Here is a 22,995-nt window from a genome sequence, read left to right as displayed (position 1 = left end):
CCATTTAGTTTCAGGGCAACAGTAACCCCCAGGGTGTTGATAGTCGGGGATTCAGCAATAGTAATGTCATTGAATGTCAAAGGAAAATGGTTAGATTCTTTCATTCTGGAGATGGTTATTGCCTGGCACTTGTGGCTTGAATGTTACTTGCCACTTATCAGTCCAAGCCTGAATGTTGTCCAGGTCTTGCTGCATATGGCCAGAGGTTTCTTCAGTAGTTGAGGAGTCTCAGATGGTGCTGAACATTGCGCAAACATCCCCACTTCTGATTTTATGTTGGAGGAAAGGTCATTGACGAAGCAGCCGACGATTGCTGGGCTTGGGGCATGGCCCTAAGGTCGACTCCTGCAGCAGTATTCTGGGCCTGAAATTATTGACCTCCAACAACCACAACAATCTTCTTTTGTGCTAGTCAGTGAAGAGTTTCCACCCCCTGATTCCCGTTGACTTCAGTTTTGCCAGGGGTTGTTGATGCCACACTCAGTCAGATGCTGCCTTGATGTCTAGGGCTGTCAATCTCACTTCAGTTCTTCTATTTAACTCTCGTGTCCATGTTTGAACTACGACTGTAATAAGGTCAGGAGCAGAGTAACCCCCTGGTGGAAACCAAACTGAGCATTAGTGATTAGGTTATTATTGTGTAGCTGCCACTTGATAGCACTGTTCTTGACTCTTCAATCACTTTGCTAATGACCAAGTGTAGACTGATGGGCAGTAATGAGCCAGGTTGGATTTGTCGTCCTTTTTCTAGGCAGGACATACCTGGGCAATTTTCTACATAGTAAGAAGTTTAACAACACCAGGTTAAAGCCCAGCAGGTTTATTTGGTAGCAAAAGCCACAAGATTTCAGAGCCTTAAGCTCCTTCTTCAGGTGAGTGGGAATTCTGTTCACAAACAGGGCATATAAAGACACAAACTCAATTTACAGAATAATGGTTGGAATGCGAATACTTCCAGCTAATCAAGTCTTAAAGATACAAACAATGTGAGTGGAGAGAGCATTAAGACAGGTTAAAGAGATGCGTACTGTCTCCAGACAGGACAGCCAGTGAAATTCTGCAAGTCCAGGCAAGCTGTTGGGGCTACAGATAGTGTGACATGAACCCAATATCCCAGTTGAGGCCGTCCTCATGTGTGCGGAACTTGGCTATCAGTTTCTGCTCAGCAACTCTGCGTCGTCGTGTGTCGTGAAGGCCGCCTTGGAGAACGCTTACCCGAATATCAGAGGCCGAATGCCCGTGACCACTGAAGTGCTCCCCAACAGGAAGAGAACAGTCTTGCCTGGTGATTGTCGAGCGGTGTTCATTCATCCGTTGTCGCAACGTCTGCATGGTTTCCCCAATGTACCATGCCTCGGGACATTCTTTCCTGCAGCGTATCAGGTAGACAACGTTGGCCGAGTTGCAAGAGTATGTACCTTGTACCTGGTGGATGGTGTTCTCACGTGAGATGATGGCATCTGTGTCGATGATCCGGCACATCTTGCAGAGGTTGTTGTGGCAGGGTTGTGTGGTGTCGTGGTCACTGTTCTCCTGAAGGCTGGGTAGTTTGCTGCGGACAATGGTCTGTTTGAGGTTGTGTGGTTGTTTGAAGGCAAGAAGTTGGGGTGTGGGGATGGCCTTGGCGAGATGTTCATCTTCATCAATGACATGTTGAAGGCTCTGGAGGAGATGCCGTAGCTTCTCCGCTCCGGGAAAGTACTGGACGACAATTTTCTACATTGCAGGGTTATGTTGTATCTGTTCTAGAGCAGCTGGGCTCAGTACACAGATAGTTTTGCAGTGTAAGTCTTCAGTGCTATTGCTGGAATGTTGTCAGGGCCCATAGCCTTTGCAATAACCATTGCTTTCAGCTGTCCCTTGTTATACAAGGAGTTAATTGAATTGGCTGAAGACTGGCATCCGTGATACTCGGGAGCTGAGGAGGAGGCCAAGGAGAATCACCCACTCAGCACTTCTGGCTGAAGATGGGTGCAAATGATTCAGCCTTGTCTTTTGAACTGATATGCTGGGCTCTCCCATCATTGAGGGTTTGATTTATTATTGTCACATGTATTAGCATACAGTGAAAAGTATTGTTTCTTGCATGCTATACAGACAAAGCATACCGTTCATGGAGAAGGAAATGAGAGAGTGCAGAATGTAGTGTTACAGTCATAGCTAGGGTGTAGAGAAAGATCAACTTAATGTAAGATAGGTAGGTCTATTCAAAAGTCTGACAGTAGCAGGGAAGAAGCTGTTCTTGAGTCGGTTGGTACATGATCTCAGACTTTCGTATCTTTTTCCCAATGGAAGAAGGTGGAAGAGAGAATGTCCAGGGTGGGTGGGGTCCTTAATTATGCTGGCTGCTTTGCCGAGGCAGCGGGAAGTGGAGACAGAGTCAATGGATGGGAGGCTGGTTTGCAAGATGGATTGGGCTACATTCATGACCTTTTGTGGTTTCCTGTGGTCTTGGGCAGAGCAAGAGCCATACCAAGTTGTGATACAGCCAGAAGGAATGCTTTCTGTGGTGCATCTATAAAAGTTGGTGAGAGTCGTAGGTGACGTCCCAAATTTCCTTAGTCTTCTGAGAAAGTAGAGGCGTTGGTGGGCTTACTTAACTATAGTGTGAGCATGGGGGGACCAGGACAGGTTGGTGATCTGGACACCTAAAAACTTGAAGCACTCGACCGTTTCTACTTCACCCCCTTTGATGTAGGCAGTGGCATGTTCTCCTCTATGCTTCCTGAAGTCGATGATAATCTCCTTTGTTTTGTTGACATTGAGGGAGAGATTATTGTCAATGCACCAATTCACCAGATTCTCTATATCATTCCTGTACTCTGTCTCGTCATTGTTTGAGATCTGACCCATTTCGGTGGTGCCCTCAGCAAACTTGAAAATCGAATTGGAGGGGAATTTGGCCACACAGTCATAGGCGTATGAGGTATTAGGATATTGGTGGAGCTACCTCTTCCTGTCCACCAACGTTCACAGTTTGATGTGGCAGGACTGCAGAGATTAGATCTGATCCATTGGTTATAGGATCATTTTGCTCTTTCTATCACTTGCTGCCTTCACTGTTTGGCGTGCAAGTAGTCCTGTGTTGTAACTTCACCAAGTAGACGTTGGTGAAGTTACTGGTTCTGCTCCTGGTATGCTCCCCTGCACTCTTCATTGAACTTGATGCTGTTCCATTTAGATTGTGGTTGAATACATATCTGCTGCTGATGGTCCACAACTCTTAATGGATAAAAACAAATTACTGCGGATGCTGGAATCTGAAACCAAAAGAGAAAATGCTGGAAAATCTCAGCAGGTCTGGCAGCATTAGTAAGGAGAGAAAAAAGCTGACATTTCGAGTCCAGATGACCACATGTCAAAACTCTTAATGGATGCCAAGTTTTGAGTTGGTGGATCTGTTTGAAATTTATCCAATTTAGTATGATGGTTGTGCAACACTTCACACCCTCAATGTGAAGATGGGGCTTTGTTTCCATGAGGACTGTGCGGTGGTCTCTCCTGCTGGTACTATCATGGACAGATGCACCTGTGACAGTTGACAGGTAGATTAGTGAAGATAATGGTAATATAATATACCATGAGGTAATGTCAGTTTTTCTCCCATGGTTCCTTCACCACCGTAAGAAGTCTCACAACACCAGGTTAAAGTCCAACAGGTTTATTTGGTAGCACAAGCCACTAGCTTTCGGAGCGCTGTCCCTTCATCAGGTGAGTGGGAGTTCTGTTCATAAATAGGGCATATAAAGACACAAACTCAATTTACAAAATAATGGTTGGAATGCGAGTCTTTACAGGTAATCAAGTCTTCAAGGTACAAACAATGTGAGTGGAGAGAGGGTTAAGCACAGGTTAAAGAGATGTGTATTGTCTCCAGCCAGGACAAGAGATGTGTATTGTCTCCAACGAGGACAGTCAGTGAGATTTTGCAAGCTCAGTCAAGTTGTGGGGGTTACAGATAGTGTGACATGAACCCAAGATCCCGGTTGAGGCTGTCCTCATGTGTGCGGAACTTGGCTATCAGTCTCTGCTCAGCGACTCTGCGTTGTCGTGTGTCGTGAAGGCTACTTGGGAGAACGCTTACCTGAAGATCAGAGGCCGAATGCCCGTGACCGCTGAAGTGTTCCCCAACAGGAAGAGAACACTCTTGCCTGGTGATTGTCGAGCGGTGTTCATTCATCCATTGTCGTAGTGTCTGCATGGTCTCCCCAATGTACCATGCCTCGGGACATCCTTTCCTGCAGCGTATCAGGTAGATAACGTTGGCCGAGTTGCAAGTGTATGTACCGTGTACCTGGTGGATGGTGTTCTCACGTGAGATGATGGCATCCATGTTGATGATCCAGCACGTCTTGTATCGATGAGTCGAGCGCCATATCCTGTTCTTATGAGGGCGTCTTTCAGTGTCTGGAGGTGTCTGTTGCGATCCTCCTCATCTGAGCAGATCCTGTGTATACGGAGGGCTTGTCTGTAGGGGATGGCTTCTTTAACGTGTTTAGGTGGAAGCTGGAGAAGTGGAGCATCGTGAGGTTATCTGTGGGCTTGCGGTACAGTGAAGTGCTGAGGTGACCGTCCTTGATGGAGATGCTTGTGTCCAAGAATGCAACCGATTCCGGAGAGTAGTCCATGGTGAGTCTGATGGTGGGATGGAACTTGTTGATGTCATCATATAATTGTTTCAGTGATTGTTCACCATGAGTCCAAAGGAAGAAAATGTCATCGATGTATCTAGTGTATAGCATCAGTTGAAGGTCCTGTGTGGTGAAGAGGTCTTGTTTGAACCTGTGCATGAAGATGTTGGCATCCACTCCACTCACATTGTCTGTACCTTTAAGACTTGATTACCTGTAAAGACTCGCATTCCAACCATTATTTTGTAAATTGAGTTTGTGTCTTTATATGCCCTGTTTGTGAACAGAACTCCCACCCAGCTGATGAAGGGGCAGCGCTCCGAAAGCTAGTGGCTTGTGCTACCAAATAAACCTGTTGGACTTTAACCTGGTGTTGTGAGACTTCTTACTGTGTTTACCCCAGTCCAATGCCGGCATCTCCACATCATCCCTCACAACCTGCATCATACTCAGTCCAGCAGCTATGTCCTTTAGGACACAGCCAGCTTGGTCAACTGTGGTGCTACTGAGTTACCCTTGGTGATGGGCATTGAAGTTCCCCAACCAGCTTACATTTTGTGCACTTGCAGCCCTCAGGTGCACAGATTTGTGTTTCTTGTTCTCCCATGCTAATTTTCAGCTTTTTGGTTACTGATTAATGGACAAATCAGACTAGTTTCTGGAAGTTGCTTTTCGCTGGTATTAGATTCATGCTATATGTTGAATAACACGTGGATTTGTTTCCTGCCATGATCTTTTTGGATCCTTGTGTTTGATGGCTTTGATTCAAATTATGAAAGGTAATGACTTTGTGGATGTATTTTTGGACATAGATGTGACTTTTGCTTATTTTGTTACAGTTGAAAGATGAAATGCTTTGGATGATAATTGTGCTACCCAAGTGGAGCTTATTAATTGTTGCCATTGCCTTTTCTTCCTTTGTTTTACATTGTTAGACTATATTTCAGATTGTAGGACAGCTCTGAATTGCTGTCAATCTTGCATGTCAGGAAAATTTTGTCCCAACGGTTTGTGATTGCAGAATCTGCCTCTTCAGCGGCAGCCTCAAAAGAGGTTGCCACTGAAGTGCCTGAACAGGCCTCAGTGGAAATAACAGTAGAGGATTCTAAAACTGAGCAACTCTCAGAGACAGAAGAAGGTGGTAAGATCGAAGGTGGGTCCTGATTTGTGTTGTTTTCCCATCAAACAATTGCAGTATTTTTGATGTTATTCAGTCCTTTTGTGAAGCATTGGACCAAATTGATTCAATCTTATTGATATCAATTGCCTATGTTACAAGAGGAGCTGGATTAATTTAAACAGCCCCGATTTCTCCACGCACTACCTGTCCATAAACAGAAAGGTAATTTTTGATTTCCCCTTTTATAAGTGAGAGTGTATTTTCCCCAACCCTTCAGCTTTGGAGTGATCCAATCCTCAATTAATAACCCTAACAAACTCAGGATAAGATAAAATAAGTGTTGGATTCTTCCTGATCACTTTTTCTGGCAGAACTCCTGTTCTTGGTCCGAGGAACTTGGTTTCAATTTAAGACCGTTGAAGACGCAGCAAAGTATTCTTGTATCCTGGAAATTAGTTCACTCTGTAGGCAAAATGCTGGGTTCTTTCTGGAGGTCAGACTTTGGAGAAGGATGGAGGTCAAAGGCAGAATGCTAGGCTGGAGTCTGGTTCTCTTCGAAGGTTAAACTGCAACAGACATAAAATTCAAAAGCTGTATAATTGAAGAACTTCAAACAGTTCAAGTCTCCGTCATGTAATCGGATAGTTTCAGGTCAAGCTATTCAGCTAATGTGGCCCCTTGTTAAAACCCAATGCGTTTTGAGCAGACAACTGTGGAACTATTATCACAACGTCAGAGATGAGTCACAAATCGCTCTGCCTACCTCCGTAGCAGACTAATCCATTGTATTGGCTTGGCTGGAATGTTTGTACATTGAAAGGAGTGTTGCATTTCAGGGGTTTGATAGAATCCCTACAGTGCAGAAGGAGGCCATTTGGCCCCACGAGCTTGCACCAACAACAATCCCACCCAGGCCTTACCCCCGTAACCCCACATATTTATCCTGCTAATCCCCCTGACTATGGGGCAATTTAACATGGCCAATCAACCTAACTCGCACATCTTTGGACTGTGAGAGGAAACCGGAGCACCTAGGGAAAACCCACACAGACACAGGAAGAACATGCAAACTGCACACAGTCACCCAAGGCTTGAATTGAATCCAGGTTCCTGGCGCTATGAGGCAGCAGTGCTAGCCACCGTGCCGCCTTATGGATGTGCCTCATGTGTTATCCTTTGTCCAAGTTTAAACTCTTCAGAAACTCCCAGAATGATGATCATGTGGTCAGTGACGGCCATTTTATCAGTGCAGCCATTTGTCCATTTTTTAAAAAATTTATAAAGCAGCCAGACTGACTTAGATACATATATTTCCTTCCTGTCTCCTAGCTGGTGCACATAGGATTATCAATTCTGTAACATTAGGATTGGCAAATTATACTCATGCATCTTCATCTATTTATAGTAGACATTTCTCTCAACAAAGAGGTACTTTACATAGTGTGAGGTAGCATGTTATGATAAATATACTGTTGCATAAGTTATCAAAAACAAAAGAAATGTAGTCTACTGGTGCAATTATTGATTTGCTTGCTTGTTCTAAGAGTAGTAGGGGAATTACCTGTTTATGTGATGTAGCGCAGCAGGAAATCAATTAATTGTGTTTTGTTATTCAAGCCTGAACTTCATTCTTTTGTACTTTTCTTAGTAATAACAATTCAAGTGTCACATTTCAATGCTCCTTTCATGTTATTTCATATTGTTTACGCCATTCATTAAAAGTAAACTATGGGCTGTTGTAAAAACATTTGTAAAAATTGTAAAATATCTGACAAAGCAGTAGAGTAAGCACTAAATGGTTGATTGTTGTAGTAAAAGAACCCAGGTCAAAGATTTTGGGGATAATGGAAAGGAAAGTTCAAGATCAGTTAATGATTGGCTTCGTGTGAAGATTAGCTGGCCTGTAACACGGGGGGAAACAAAGTGATGGCAAGAGAAAGAATTCAATAAATTTTTCAGTAAGAAACCTGGTTTATTTAAAATCCTTTTGCAACTGATTTAATCAGCATTGAGTCAGCTTCTGAAACATGCTTACATTGAAAACCTTTCTGCAGGATTGCAGACTAACAATGGCAAAGTGGTTAGCACTGCTGCCTCACAGCGCCAGGGGTTCGATTCCTGGCTTGGGTCACTGTTTGTGGGGAGTCTGCACATTCTCCCCATGTCTGCGTGGGTTTCCTCCAGATACTCCGATTTCCTGCCACAGTCTGAAAGACATGCTGGTTAGGTGCATTGGCCATGCTAAATTCTCCCTCGGTGTACCTGAACAGACGCTGGAATGTGGCGACTAGGGGATTTTCACAGTAGCTTCATTGCAGTGTTAATGTAAGCCTATTTGTGACACTAATAAATAAAACAAATGAAAAATTTTTTAAAAATCAAAAAACAAATAAAATAATCATCTTGAAACATGTAAGTTCCTGAGGGAACATGATAGGGTAGAATAGGGGGAGTTTGTTTCCACTTGGGGGGGGGGGGGGGGGGGGATAACTTGAGCTAGGGGACACAGTTTAAGAATAGGGTTTTCCTTTTAAGATGCAGATAAGAATATTTTTTCTCTCAAGAGAGTCATTAGTCTGGAATTCTCTTCACCAGAAAACAATGGGATCTGTGTCATTGAATTTATTGGCAGAGTTGAACAGATCCTTGATAAACAAGGAAATAAAGGTTATGGTGGGGGCAGGTAGGAAAGGAGTTGAACCCTCAGCCAGGTCATCCATGAGCTTATTGAATGGCAGAGCAGGCTTGAAGGGCTACATGACCTACTCCTGCTCCTCAGTACTATGTTCCGACAAAAACAAAATACCCAATACAATAAGTAATTAATTTCCTGCATTAAAACATCACTTTTTTAATTAGTTAGGCTCATAAACGTGAAAATCACATTTCCAAAAAACAGGTTTAAAGTATATTATAAACAGTTGATGAAATACGTGCTTTTGTGAGCAAGGTGTAAAGTATCTGCAGTCTTTGTGATTCTAACATGATGCCTCTTTTCCCCTTCCTGCCAATTCTCAGCTAATGTAGCATTATAAATGTAATGTTATGAGCTGTCTCTGTTATCACATCCATTAGAAACAGCATTTGTGGTAATGAGTAGCTGCTTTGTACTGCTGGATTTCTGAAAGATGTTCTTGGAGATGGAAGTTTATTCTACTCCTAATTATTTTGTTTATTGATGGCTACTTGCTGACTTCCTTGAGGGTTTCCTGTTCTGTTAAAATGTGCTCACCTTGATACTGTACAGAATTTGGTTAAAGTTTTTTTTTCTGTCCTCTTCTGACAGCTCCAGCTGTGCCAGTTAGTGCTAGACCTGTCACCCCATCACATGCTCCTTATCTGCTGATTGGTGGAGGAACTGCATCATTTGCAGCAGCTAGATCTATTCGTGCACGAGATCCTGGAGCAAGGGTGGGTAACAACTTGACTTATTCATTAGATAACATTCTAATTAAGTGCATATTTGGGCTGATCCCTTTGGTGTTTAGTTGACTTCAGAAAAGTCCCGCGTTGAATCTGTTCTAAGACAGATCCCTGGAAAGACAAAAATTGAAGAGCTGCAATGAATCTCAGCACTTCTGCTTTAGAGGAATGAAAATTAGCTGACCTGATTGTATTCAGTACTGAGTACCAGACTAATATTGTATGCTCCTCAGATTCACACACACAAAATGGACACTTGAGCTAAATATTGAAGAATGTCTGGTAACAATGGAAACTTTATTCCTATAAGGAACTCAATGCCTTGAAATACAAGGGAAAAGATGAATTCATATGCAGTCGTCTCAGTGAGAGATAGTGAGCCTGATTTTACCATCAAGTTGTGCCCATTTTCGGGCGCGAAAACTTGGTAAAGTCGGGCCTGAGGCGAGTAGCACGATCCGCGCCCACCTCCGCGCTGGCTCACCCTTTACCAAGTCCCGGAAATGGCCACGATCGGGACTGCGCCCGAAAAAGGCGCGACGGCAATGCATGCATTTAAATTGACTTAATAGGTTGCACGCCCAACCTTACCAGCACCTCCCCCTTTACCACCACGTTCGCACGCCCAGAATCGGCGCGAAACAGACCTGCTCTACAAAAGTCCGATTCGGGCGCTCCAGTTAGTGAGGAGGTAAGTGCCGAGCGTCCCATGGCTCTCTGCTTGAGATCAGTGAGGGGAGGGGGGATCCGCTGCCACTCTGCCTGAGATCAGTAAGGGGGGAGGGGTCCGCGATCGGTCTGGGTGGCGGAGAGGGTGGGGGGGATAAGGCAGTCAGTATTGTTGTGGGGGTGGGGCAATGTCTGTGGGGGCCAGGGGGAGGCATTATCCGGCCCGGGAGCGATGTGGCAGGGGAGCAGCATTCTATCTCTTTTTTTCTGCACAGTTGGAGGCGCTGATCGGAGCTGCAGGATTTTGGGCGCGTTAAGCCCCGCCCACAGCCTTGTACAGCGCGATTTGGAATTGCTGATATTTTTGCAGGCAGAGTGCGTATGGGGCGCCTCAGAAAGTCAGATCTGAAACGCTCCCAGTTTCAAGTCTGCCCAGCATTTAGAATCAAAATGGTAAAATAAGAACATAAGAAATAGGAGCAGGAGTAGGCCATCTAGCCCCTCGAGCCTGCCCCGCCATTCAATAAGATCATGGCTGATCTGAAGTGGATCAGTTCCACTTATCCGCCTGATCCCCATAAACCCTAATTCCTTTACCGATCAGGAATCCATCTATCTGTGATTTAAACATATTCAACAAGGTAGCCTCCACCACTTCAGTGGGCAAAGAATTCCAGAGATTCACCACCCTCTGAGAGAAGAAGTTCCTCCTCAACTCTGTCCTAAACTGACCCCCCTTTATTTTGAGGCTGTGCCCTCTTGTTCTAGCTTCCTTTCTAAGTGGAAAGAATCTCTCCACCTCCATCCTATCCAGCCCCTTCATTATCTTATAGGTCTCTATAAGATCCTCCCTCAGCCTTCTAAATTCCAACGAGTACAAACCCAATCTGCTCAGTCTCTCCTCATGATCAACACCCCTCATCTCCGGTATCAACCTGGTGAACCTTCTCTGCACTCCCTCCAAGGCCAATATATCCTTCCGCAAACAAGGGGACCAATACTGCACACAGTATTCCACCCGCGGCCTCACCAATGCCCTGTACAGATGCAGCAAGACATCTCTGCTTTTATATTCTATCCCCCTTGCGATATAGGCCAACATCCCATTTGCCGCCTTGATCACCTGTTGCACCTGCAGACTGGGTTTTTGCGTCTCATGCACAAGGACCCCCAGGTCCCTTTGCACAGTAGCATGTTGTAATTTTTTTCCATTTAGATAATCCAATTTGCTATTATTTCCTCCAAAGTGAATAACCTCGCATTTGTCAACATTATACTCCATCTGCCAGATCCTCGCCCACTCACTCAGCCTGTCCAAATCTCTCTGCAGACCTTCTACGCCCTCCACACGATTCACTTTTCCACTTATCTTTGTGTCGTCTGCAAACTTTGTTACCCTACACTCAGTCCCCTCCTCCAGATCGTCTGTATAAATGGTAAATAGTTGAGGCCCCAGTACCGATCCCTGCGGCACGCTACTAGTTACCATCCGTCAACGAGAAAAGCACCCATTTATTCCGACTCTCTGCTTCCTGTTGGATAGCCAATCCCCAATCCACGCTAACACCCTACCCCCAACTCCATGTGACTCAATCTTCTTCAGCAACCTTTTGTGAGGCACCTTATCAAACGCCTTTTGAAAATCCAAAAACACCGCATCCACTGGTTCCCCTCCGTCAACCGCACTAGTCACATCTTCATAAAAATCCAACAAGTTCGTCAAGCACGACTTTCCCCTCATGAATCCATGCTGTGTCTGCTTAATCGAACCATTCTTATCCAGATGGCCTGCTATTTCTTCTTTAATGATGGATTCCAGCATTTTCCCAACTACAGACACTAAGCTAACCAGCCTGTAGTTACCCGCCTTTTGTCTATTTCCTTTTTTAAACAGCGGCGTAACATTAGCCGTTTTCCAATCCGCCGGCACTACCCCAGAATCCAACGAATTTTGATAAATAACCACTAACGCATCCGCTATTACCTCTGACATTTCTTTCAGTACCCTGGGATGCATTCCATCCGGGCCCGGGGACTTGTCCACCTTCAGTCCCGTTAGTCTACCAAGCACTGCCTCCATGGTAACATTAATTGTATTGAGTACCTCTCCTCCTACCAACCCTCTATCGTTAATATTCGGTAAACTATTTGTGTCTTCCACCGTGAAGACCGACACAAAAAACTTATTTCAAGTTTCAGCCATTTCCTCATTTCCCACTATTAAATCCCCCCTCTCATCCTCCAAGGGTCCAACATTCATTCTTGCCACTCTATTCCTTTTTATATATTTGTAAAAGCTTTTACTATCAGATTTTATATTTAGAGCTAGCCTAGCTTCATAACCCATCTTTCCTTTCTTTATCGCTTTCTTAGTCGTTCTTTGTTGTTTCTTAAAGTTTTCCCAATCTTCCGATTCTCCACTATTTTTGGCCACTCTGTACGCATCGGTCTTTAATTTAATACTCTCCTTAATTTCCTTTGTTATCCACGGCTGGTTATCCCTTTTCTAACAGTCCTTCTTTATCACCGGAATATATTGTTGCTGAGTATTGAAAAGGATCTCCTTAAAAATCCTCCACTGTTCCTCAGCTGTCCTACCTACCAGTCTGCTCTCTCAGTTCACCTTAGCCAATTCAGCCCTCATCCTATCGTACTTCCCTCTGTTCAAACAGAGGACACTGGTATGGGACCCTACTTTCTCCTCTTCCATTTGTACCAGAAATTCGACCATATTGTGATCACTTGACCCAAGAGGGTCCTTCACAAGAACATCCTTAATTCTACCTACCTCGTTACACATTACCAGATCTAAGATAACTCGTTCCCTCATTGGTTCTGTAACATACTGTTCAAGGTAACTATCCCGACAGCATTCTAAGAACTCTTCCGCCATCCCACCCCTTCCAACTTGAGTCAGCCAATCAATATGCAGGTTGAAGTCCCCCATGATTATTGCCGTTCCGTTTTTGCACGCATCCATTATTTGCTTGTTTATAGCCCTCCCCACCTCAACATTAAAATAGGGCCCATTCTCAATGTATGATAGCAAATTTAAATTTGTTTACAATTTTATATGTATTTTCACAAACATTGAACAATTTTAATAGTTTAATAAAGTAATTATTTAAGATATGATATTGAAATGGTTAAAGAGTTTTGATTTATATGTTATAACACTCAATATGGAAGGTGACTAACCAGCGACTGTTTAAAAAGAATGAGTTACATATTGCATAGTTTTGGGGGCGGCACAGTGGTTAGCATTGCTGCCTCACAGCGTCGGGGACCCAGGTTCGATTCCCGGCTTGGGTCACTGTCTGTGTGGAGTCTGCATGTTCTCCCCATGTCTGCGTGGGTTTCCTCCCACAGTCTGAAAGACGTGCTGGTTAGGTGCATTGGCCGTGCTAAATTGTCCCTCGGGGTACCCGAACAGGTATCAGAGTGTGGCGATTAGGGGATTTTTACAATACCTCCATTGCAGTGTTAATGTAAGCCTACTTGTGACACTAATAAAAAAAACTTTAGATTCCAAGATGTTGGGTCATCTGAAGTTTGTTTTGTTTGCAACAAGCAAAAATGTGAGAGCCCGGTTTTCAAGTTGAAGGAATATTGTGTCTTCATTTTTAAGTCATTTTTGTCACTAGTCAAGGGAACCCTTAGTGCAATAAAATGGAATGTTCTTCCACCTTTGACACCAGAAGGATTATTTCTGAGTTTGCTGTTTCTTTGGGATTCTCCAAATTAATGTACAGTACATTTGGGACTACTTGTTACAGTTGGCAAGTAGGTAATGCTCCCTGGTGGTAGCATGAATCAGAAAATCAACCCTCAAGTGCCAGCTTTGCATGCTCCAATTAAGGAGCAGCAGTGCAGATGCAGATTGTGGTTCTCTTTATTCTGCTTTCCCAATGTACCTCAATCCAATCTAAATTGAGTGCACCATTTCATCATTGTGACACTTCTACTTGCATCTGCCATCCTTGTAACTCAGCTGGACAGAAATCTTCTGAGTGATGTCTTTTAGAGACAGAGTTGGAATTGTCCATGTTCATTTTGCATATAAATTTTCCAGCTAGCATCAACTGCCAGCTGTGCATAAGTTTGGCCAAGGGAATTTACTGTAACTTCAAAGCATGTTTTGAAGATATGCTCTCTGTTTTCAATGGCCATCTAAAAGGAAAGCATGAGTGTCAGACTGTTGGATTTTACATAAAATTCTGCAAATGTTCTTACTGTTTAAAACAAAAACTTATTTTTCATTCTTTGAATCCTAGCTTAAACCAGCATGACCTACTGGAATGAAATGAATTCTTTAATGTGTATCTCACAGTGGCAAAATCATTTACTCACATTTTTCATATGAGAAAATTTTGTACAATGGATATTTGCTAAAAATGAGTAACAGCTTATTAGCATAATGGAACTTGATGGCCAGTCTCTGATTTAGTGCTTAGTAATTTGTTGATTTATATAAAGCATTGAACACTTGCAGCTGTGTGTTTGTGTCTTATTAAGTCTATTCTGGTTCTTGAGTTTGAGATGTGGCCTACAATGGTAAAATGTAACTATGTTAATGAGATTTTGCATGACGTAGTTCCTCCTCAGTAAGTTAAAATTGTGCTTTCAGCATGTGTTTGGAGTTTTTATTGTTAATTCTCTCTGCATCCTGTCACTCATATAATTGCCTACAATACCTACAGGGGCGGCATGATGGCACAGTGGTTAGCACTGCTGCCTCACAGTGCCAGGGATCCGGGTTCAATTCCGGCCTCGGGTCACTGTCTATGTGGAGTTTGCACATTCTCCCTGTGTCTGCGTGGGTTTTCTCCGGGTGCTCTGGTTTCCTCCCGCAGTCCAAAGATGTGCAGGTTAGGTTGATTGGCCACGCTAAATTGACCCTAATGTCAGGGGGATTAGCAGGGTAAATCTGTGGGTTTATGGGGACATGGGCCTGGGTGGGATTGTGGTTGATGCAGACTTGATGGGCGGAATGGCCTCCTCCTGCACTGTAGGGATTCTATGAACACCTGTAGGCAGTGCTGTAATAAGCTTTTTTTCCATTTAGAGTACTCCTTATTTGGTTTGGTACTTAGTTGCTCAGCTTCATCAGAGAAGATGCAAGACAGAAATGTAGCTGAATGCAAAACTGAGGATGAAACGAGGGCATAAGCATCCCATTATAAAATAGCATGTCACCTGAATGACTTTGAAAGTCAGTTACGTTAGAGAGAGAGAGGCATATAACCATGAGATTTGTGTATGTATATATTGGACTCAAGTGTTTGATATGTTGAATATGTTTCAGGTCTTGATAGTTTCTGAGGAACCAGATTTGCCATATATGCGGCCGCCCCTTTCGAAAGAACTCTGGTTTTCTGATGATTCCAGTGTGCCAGAAACGTTGAGGTTTAAGCAATGGAATGGAAAAGAGAGGAGGTAAACATTTGACAAAGTTGAAACTTAAAATTTAACAGTTGCTTAGCAGATAGATGCACCTTTTCTGTTTAAGCTTTGCAATGCAAATTCATAACACAAAATTGACATCAGTTGTAGGATTTTGGCTTCTTTCATTTTTTTTCCTCCTTCCAGTAAAGCCATGAGTAGAGAACAGGGGACAAATAGCTTACATTTCCTTTTTATATAGTTGATGGTTATTAAGTGGAATAAAGAAAATGCGAAGCAGAAGTAGCATGCTTTTCACAAAATAAAAGCAAAATACTGCGGATGCTGAAGTCTGAAACAAAAACAAAATGCTGGAAAATCTCAGCAGGTTTGACAGCATCTGTGGGGAGAGAATAGAGCCAACGTTTCGTGTCTAGATGACCCTTTGTCAAAGCTTTGACGAAGGGTTATCTAGACTCGAAACGTTGGCTCTGTTCTTTCGCCATAGATGTTGTCAGACCTGCTGAGTTTTACCAGCATTTTCTGTTTTTGCTTTTTGCCAAATGTACCTTATTTTTCTTTTGAGGTGCATTCTCACGACTTAATCAAAGGAGGAGAAACAACCAGCCAGGGTTCTCTCTCCTGACCATCAATTGCCCCTCCAAAACCAATTTCTGCAGCAAGTCAACTGAGTTTTGCAACAACAGAATGCTGTTTGTGTAGAAAATCTATTTGTAACTTGGATACATTGCTATCAATTAAATTATCCTACATATAATCACTTTTTAAATGGTATGCACAGAACAGTGAAACAGTTTATTTTAGAAAAGTTGGGCACTTAAATCTTTTTAAAGGTTATTTACTGTGTTCAGCAAAAGTTTCTTCAAAATTACAAATGTATGAAACATACAAAATAGGAGCAGAATAAGCCATTGGGCCCTTTTAGCTGCTCTGCCGTGCGATCAGATCATGGCTGATCTGTTTGTGTTTTAAGCCCCATCTACCCCTGATAAACTATGATTCCCTTGCTTAACAAGAATCTACCTACCTCTGTCTTAAAAATATTCAATGACCCTGCCTCCATCCCCTTCTGAGGCAGTGTTCCAAAGTTGCACAACCCTCTGGGCGAAAAGGACTTCCCCTCATCTTTGTCCTAAGAGGGAAACCCCTAATTTTAAAACAGTGTTTCCTAGTTCTGCATTCACCCACAAGAAAAATCATCCTTTTCACTTCTAGCTTGTCAAGACCATTCAGGATCTTTTATACACGGCACGGTGGCACAGTGGTTAGCACTGCTACCTCTCAGCACCAGGGACCTGGGTTCGATTCCTGACTTGGGTCACTGTGTGGAGTTTGCACGTTCTCCTCGTGTCTGCGTGAGTTTCCTCCGGGTGCTCCGGTTTCCTCCCACAGTCCAGAAATGTGTGGGTTAGGTGGATTGACCGTGCTAAATTGCCCCTTAGTGTCAGGGGGACTAGCTAGAGTAAATACATGGGGTTATGGGCATAGGGTCTGGGTAAGATTGTGGTCGGTGCAGACTTGATGGGCCGAATGGCCTCCTTCTGCACTGTAAGATTCTATGACACTAGTCAAATCACCTTTCACTCTTCTAAAGTACCAGCAATAAAGCTGCCAATTAGTATCTTCTTGGTTCCATACCCAAGATCAGTACAAGTTGCTTAATATAGCAGCTTTAAGTACCAGTATGTTAACCATGGGATCACCTAATGTGGTAAACTGAACCTAACCTGAACCTGGGCAATACGGTGGCAAAGTGGTTAGCACTGTAACTGTCTAATGGAGTTTTCACGTTCTCCCCGTGTCTATGTGGGTTTCCTTCAGGTGCTTCGGTTTCTTCCCACAGTCCAAAGATGTGCAGGTGAGGTGGATTGGCCGTGCTAAATTGCATTGTAGTGTCCAAAGATGTGTAGGTTAGGGGGATTAGTGGGATAAACGTGTGGGGTCACGGGGATAGGGCAGGGGTAAGATGCTCTGTTAGAGAGTAGGTGCAGACTCGATGGGCCGATTGGCCCCCATGATAAACATTTAAAAGAACTGCTAAAACTTGAATGTTCCCATTTGAAATGAGATTTCAAATTCTTTCTTGATATCCTCATTTATATTTATAGCATCAATGTACCCAGCACTAGAGCTGAAGAAAAAAGGTGACGCAATCATACAGTTAACAAGCTAGGAGATACATTGTTATCATTTTAAATGAGTAAACTCACTGCTGAGACTGTGTTCATTATACAAGGAAATACAATTTGTAAATACTGGCACTTGAAAGACTTAGAACACAGGCCAGGCTTGAGCTTCTGCAAAGCTTTCTGATTAAGGAATTAAAATCAATGAACCCAGTGCATTGCATATTTTCTTCAGTCATCTGCCTAGCAGGTAACCAATAACATTCTGAATTTGAATGCTGATAGGTGTCACCATTATTTTTAATCTCTGTTGATTTGCAGTTTGTTAATCCCTGTGCATTTCACATTTACGCACGTCACCACCTAAACCGGATTAAACGTCTGTGAAACCAACTGATTAAGTAATTAGAATCACTGGAGTTAGCTAATCCCCATACATTTCACCCTTCACGGATAAAGCCTAAAATTGTAAATTGCATAGGAGTCAACGTGCTGCAATTCAATTGGAATATCAAAAGAAAATGTATTAATGCAGCCAGCATTCCACGACAGTCACTATGCTTGAATCTGGGGAGCAAGAAAAGATGAAATCAAATTCTATGGTGGTTTCATTGGTTCCAAAATTATTGAACACTAGGGATCCAGGTATCTGGACCTTGACATTTCTTTGTGGGATAATAGATACAAATTTGTTTGAAATTCTCTCTCTCTGCTAATTTAACAGATATGTTAACCCTTTTTAAGAGGTTGAGCAGAAGAGAGGAATTTGGATGAATGCCTTTGTACCAATTATCACAAGGCTCTGACTTTTAAGTTGTAGTGTTACTGCTCAGTTTCAAAGATATAAAAGAACTCGATTAACCTGTATTCTTCATGTTTACAGCATTTTTTTCCAGCCTCCGTCTTTCTATGTTAGTCCTCAGGATTTGCCTTTTGTGGAAAATGGAGGAGTGGCAGTGTTGGCTGGCAAAAAAGTAAGTCCAAAATGTTGATTTGGTGATTGTACCAAGTTAGCATCAGATTCTATACTGATGCTACTTGGTACAACGTTACTTATTCACCAAAGAGAAGGACTTGGTGGATGATGAGTCTGAGGAAGGGTGTGTAGATAGTTTGAATCATGTTGAGATCAAAAAAGGAGGAGGTATTGGGGTTCTTGAGAAACATAAAGATAGACAAGTCCCCAGGGCCTGATGGGACATACCCCAGAATACTGAGAGAGACAAGGGAGGAAATTGCTGGGGTCTTGAGAGAAATCTTTGTATCCTCACTGGCTACAGGGGAGGTCCCAGAGGATTGGAGAAGAGCCAATGTTGTTCCTTTGTTTAAGGTGGGTTGCAAGAATAATCCGGGTAATTACAGGCCGATGAGCCTTACATCAGTGGTAGGGAAAATATTGGAGAGGATTCTTTGAGACAGGATTTATTCCCACTTGGAATTAAATGGACGTATTAGTGAGAGGCAACATGGTTTTGTGAAGGGGAGGTCGTACCTCACTAACTTGATCGAGTTTTTCGAGGAAGTGACGAAGATGATTGATGAGTGTAGGGCAGTGGATGTTGTCTACATGGACTTCAGTAAGGCCTTTGACAAGGTCCCTCATGGCAGACTGATGCAGAAGGTGAAGTCGCATGGGATCAGAGGTGAGCTGGCAAGGTGGATACAAAACTGGCTCGGTCAAAGAAGACAGAGGGTAGCAGTGGAAGGGTGCATTTCTGAATGGAGGACTGTGACAAGTGGCGTTCCTCAGGGATCAGTGCTGGGACCTTTGCTGTTTGTAATATGTATAAATGATTTGGAGGAAAATGTAACTGGTTTGATTAGTAAGTTTGCGGATGACATAAAGGTTGGTGGATTTGCGGATAGTGATGAGGACCATCAGAGGATACAGCAGGATTTTGATCGGTTGGAGACTTGGGTGGAGAGATGGCAGTGGAGTTTAATCTGGACAAATGTGAGGTAATGCATTTTGGAAGGTCTAATACAGATAGGAAATATACAGTAAATGGCAGAAACCTTAAGAGTATTGATAGGCAAAGGGATCTGGGTGTACAAGTACACAGGTCACTGAAAGTGGCAACGCAGGTGGAGAAGGTAGTCAGGAATGCATACGGCATGCTTGCCTTCATCGGCCGGGGCATTGAGTTTAAAAATTGGCACCTTAGTTCGGCCACACTTGGAATATAGTGTTCAATTCTGGTCGACACACTACCAGAAGGATGTGGAGGCTTTGGAGAGGGTACAGAAAAGATTTACCAGGATGTTGCCTGGTATGGAGGGCATTAGCTATGAAGAGAGGTTGGAGAAACTTGGTTTGTTCTCACTGGAACGACGGAGATTGAGGGGTGACCTGATAGAAGTCGATAAGATTATGAGAGACATGGACAAAGTGGATAGTCAGAAGCTTTTTCCCAGGGTGGAAGAGTCAATTACTAGGGGGCTTAGATTTAAGGTGCGAGGGACAAGGTTTAAAAGAGGTGTACGAGGCAGATTTTTTACACAGAGGGTGGTGGGTGCCTGGAACTCGCTGCCGGGGGAGGTAGTGGAAGCAGAAACGGTAGTGGCTTTTAAGGGGCGTGTTGACAAATACATGAATAGGATGGGAATAGAGGGATATGGTCCCTGGAAGGGTAGGGGGTTTTAGTTAAATTGGGCAGCATGGTCGGTGCAGGCTTGGAGGGCCGAAGGGCCTGTTCCTGTGCTGTAATTTTCTTTGTTCTTTGATGTTAGAAATAGTAGGGATGCTGTAGAATTTTCCACAATAGATATGAACGTAGCAATATACTTTTAGATAGAGATTGACTCAGGAACTGCCATGTTCTTGCACATGATTGAAATATTTCAGTTCATTTGTTTTAGTGGATTTTCTCTGATAACACTTAGGAGTCGTAGCACATTTGATATAATGTTGAATTGAGCTTGGGTATGACATAAAGGGTAAACAAAACATCAAAATGCTTTGTTGTGGGAAGGCTTTGAATAATTACAAGATTTATTTGCATTATATTTCTGTGTCTTCAGGTTGTACACATGGATGTCCGAGGGAATAAAGTAAAATTAGACAATGGTTTGGAAATAACGTATGATAAATGTTTAATAGCAACAGGTAAATGATATTTCTAATGTTTGCAATCCTTTGAATTTAGTTCATGGCCATTTCTGAGTGCATTCATGTTGCAGTGAACATTAACGATGTAAGCTTAAGCAATTTGTGCTTACTAAGCAAGTGAAAGAAAGAATGAATGTATTTCTCCTCGAGTGGAAAGGTTCTGACGTGAACATTAAATAACTTTAGAAACTTTAAATAACTTGTGCAAACAAAAAGGCTTTGTTTCCTTTAGACAGTGTTTTATTTGCAAATGTGTAACTTGTAACTCCTCTCTCAACTCAGTCTCCCCTGGCTGCACTCCTGAGACTGTGCGAGATCCAGAGCCCACTGAGTGATAATTGCAGTGGAAATCCATGAACCTCCCGCTTATGCACTATGCCACCTCTTGTTTTATTACTGCCACCTTTGCCATACTTTTTTCAAATGATTTGCAGAGCTTTTCCCTATGTTTTTTCATCGTCCACCACCACTCCCCAGTTTCTGTTTTTCTTATTCAGTTTTCTGTTTGTGTCCCTAGGTGGAACTCCACGTAACCTTCCAGCACTTGAAAGAGCTGGAGAAGAGGTGCAAAAACGGACGACGCTATTTAGAAAGGTAACTGTACAGTCGTGCTTCTGTAATTTGTACCCCATACATTTTATGATTATATTGTACCCCATTCCATTTTATGATTATATTTCCACTCAGGCACTTTATGCATTGACATTCCAATATTGTGTCACAAAAATGTTTTACACATAGGACAAGGGCTGTTTAATCAAAAGAATGCACGAACAAATCGGGTCCATATAAAGGCTAGCATAAAGACACTTTACCTGAATGCACGTAGCATTCGAAACAAAGTGAATGAGTTGATGGCACAAATCAGTACAAATGGGTATGATCTAGTGGCCATTACAGAAATGTGGTTGCAGGGTGACCAGGACTGGGAACTGAATATCCAGGGGTATCAGACATTTCTGAAGGATAGACAGGAAGGAAAAGGAGGTGGGGTTGCTCTGTTAATTAAAGATAACATCAGGGCGGTAGTGAGAGACGATATAGGCTCTAAGGAGCATAAAGAACAAAGAACAGTACAGCACAGGAAACAGGCCCTTCGGCCCTCCAAGCCTGTGCCGCTCCTTGGTCCAACTAGACCAATCGTTTGTATCCCTCCATTCCCAGGCTGCTCATGTGACTATCCAGGTAAGTCTTAAACGATGTCAGCGTGCCTGCCTCCACCACCTACTTGGCAGCGCATTCCAGGCCCCCACCACCCTCTGTGTAAAAAACGTCCCTCTGATATCTGAGTTATACTTTGCCCCTCTCAGCTTGAGCCCGTGACCCCTCGTGATCGTCACCTCCGACCTGGGAAAAAGCTTCCCACTGTTCACCCTATCTATACCCTTCATAATCTTGTACACCTCTATTAGATCTCCCCTCATTCTCCGTCTTTCCAAGGAGAACAACCCCAGTCTACCCAATCTCTCCTCATAGCTAAGACCCTCCATACCAGGCAACATCCTGGTAAACCTTCTCTGCACTCTCTCTAACGTCTCCACATCCTTCTGGTAGTGCGGCGACCAGAACTGGACGCAGTACTCCAAATGTGGCCTAACCAGCGTTCTATACAGCTGCATCATCAGACTCCAGCTTTTATACTCTATACCCCGTCCTATAAAGGCAAGCATACCATATGCCTTCTTCACCACCTTCTCCACCTGTGTTGCCACCTTCAAGGATTTGTGGACCTGCACACCTAGGTCCCTCTGTGTTTCTATACTCCTGATGATGTGGAATTGTTGTGGGTGGAGATAAGGAACAGTAGAGGGAGAAAGTCACTGGTGGGCGTGGTCTATAGGCCCCCAAATAATAATTTTGAGGTGGGTTGGGCTATAAACAAGCAAATAATGGATGCGTGCAAAAACGGAACAGCAATAATCATGGGGGATTTTAACCTGCATATTGATTGGTTGACTCAAGTCGGACGCGGTGGACTTGACGAAGAGTTGTCGGGATAGTTTCCTCGAACAGTATGTTACAGAACCTACGAGGGAGCGAGTTATCTTGGATCTGGTCCTGTGTAATGAGACAGGTATAATTAGTGATCTTCTTGTGAGGGATCCTCTTGGAATGAGTGATCACAATATGGTTGAATTTCTAATACAAATGGAGGGTGAGAAAGTAGAGTCCCAAACCAGTGTCCTCTGCTTGAACAGAGGGGAGTACAATAGGATGAGGGCAGAATTGGCGAATGTAGACTGGGAGCGCAGACTAGTTGGTAGGACAGCTGAGCAACAGTGGCAGATTTTTAAGGAGATTTTTCTCCGTACTCAGCAAAAATATATTCCTGTGATAAAGAAGGAATGTAAGAAAAGGGATAACCAGCTGTGGATAACTAAGGAAATAAAGGAGAGTATTAAATTAAAAACCGATGCGTACAGAGTAGCCAAAACTAGTGGGGAATTAGAAGATTGGGAAAGCTTTAAAAAACAACAAAGAACTACTAAGAAAGCGATAAAGAAAGGAAAGATA

The 22,995-nt window shown here is 43.2% G+C and overlaps 1 protein-coding gene across 2 annotated transcripts in view; it reads left to right on the top strand.

The window, feature by feature from the left end:
• aifm1 (apoptosis inducing factor mitochondrion associated 1) overlaps positions 1-22,995 on the top strand; it is a 65,215-nt gene that overhangs the window by 20,858 nt on the left and 21,362 nt on the right. For both annotated transcript variants that reach the window (XM_078211686.1, XM_078211687.1), the window contains exons 5-9: positions 9,038-9,162; positions 15,149-15,279; positions 18,256-18,346; positions 20,394-20,478; positions 20,999-21,075. In XM_078211686.1, the coding sequence (XP_078067812.1) occupies positions 9,038-9,162; positions 15,149-15,279; positions 18,256-18,346; positions 20,394-20,478; positions 20,999-21,075 (509 nt within the window). The remainder of the gene's footprint in view (positions 1-9,037; positions 9,163-15,148; positions 15,280-18,255; positions 18,347-20,393; positions 20,479-20,998; positions 21,076-22,995) is intronic.

Source organism: Mustelus asterias, chromosome 4, assembly GCF_964213995.1.
Source record: "Mustelus asterias chromosome 4, sMusAst1.hap1.1, whole genome shotgun sequence".
Classification (NCBI taxonomy): domain Eukaryota; kingdom Metazoa; phylum Chordata; class Chondrichthyes; order Carcharhiniformes; family Triakidae; genus Mustelus; species Mustelus asterias.
The sequence above is the reverse complement of the archived record's forward strand: the minus strand, read 5'-3'. Positions and strand labels throughout refer to the sequence as shown.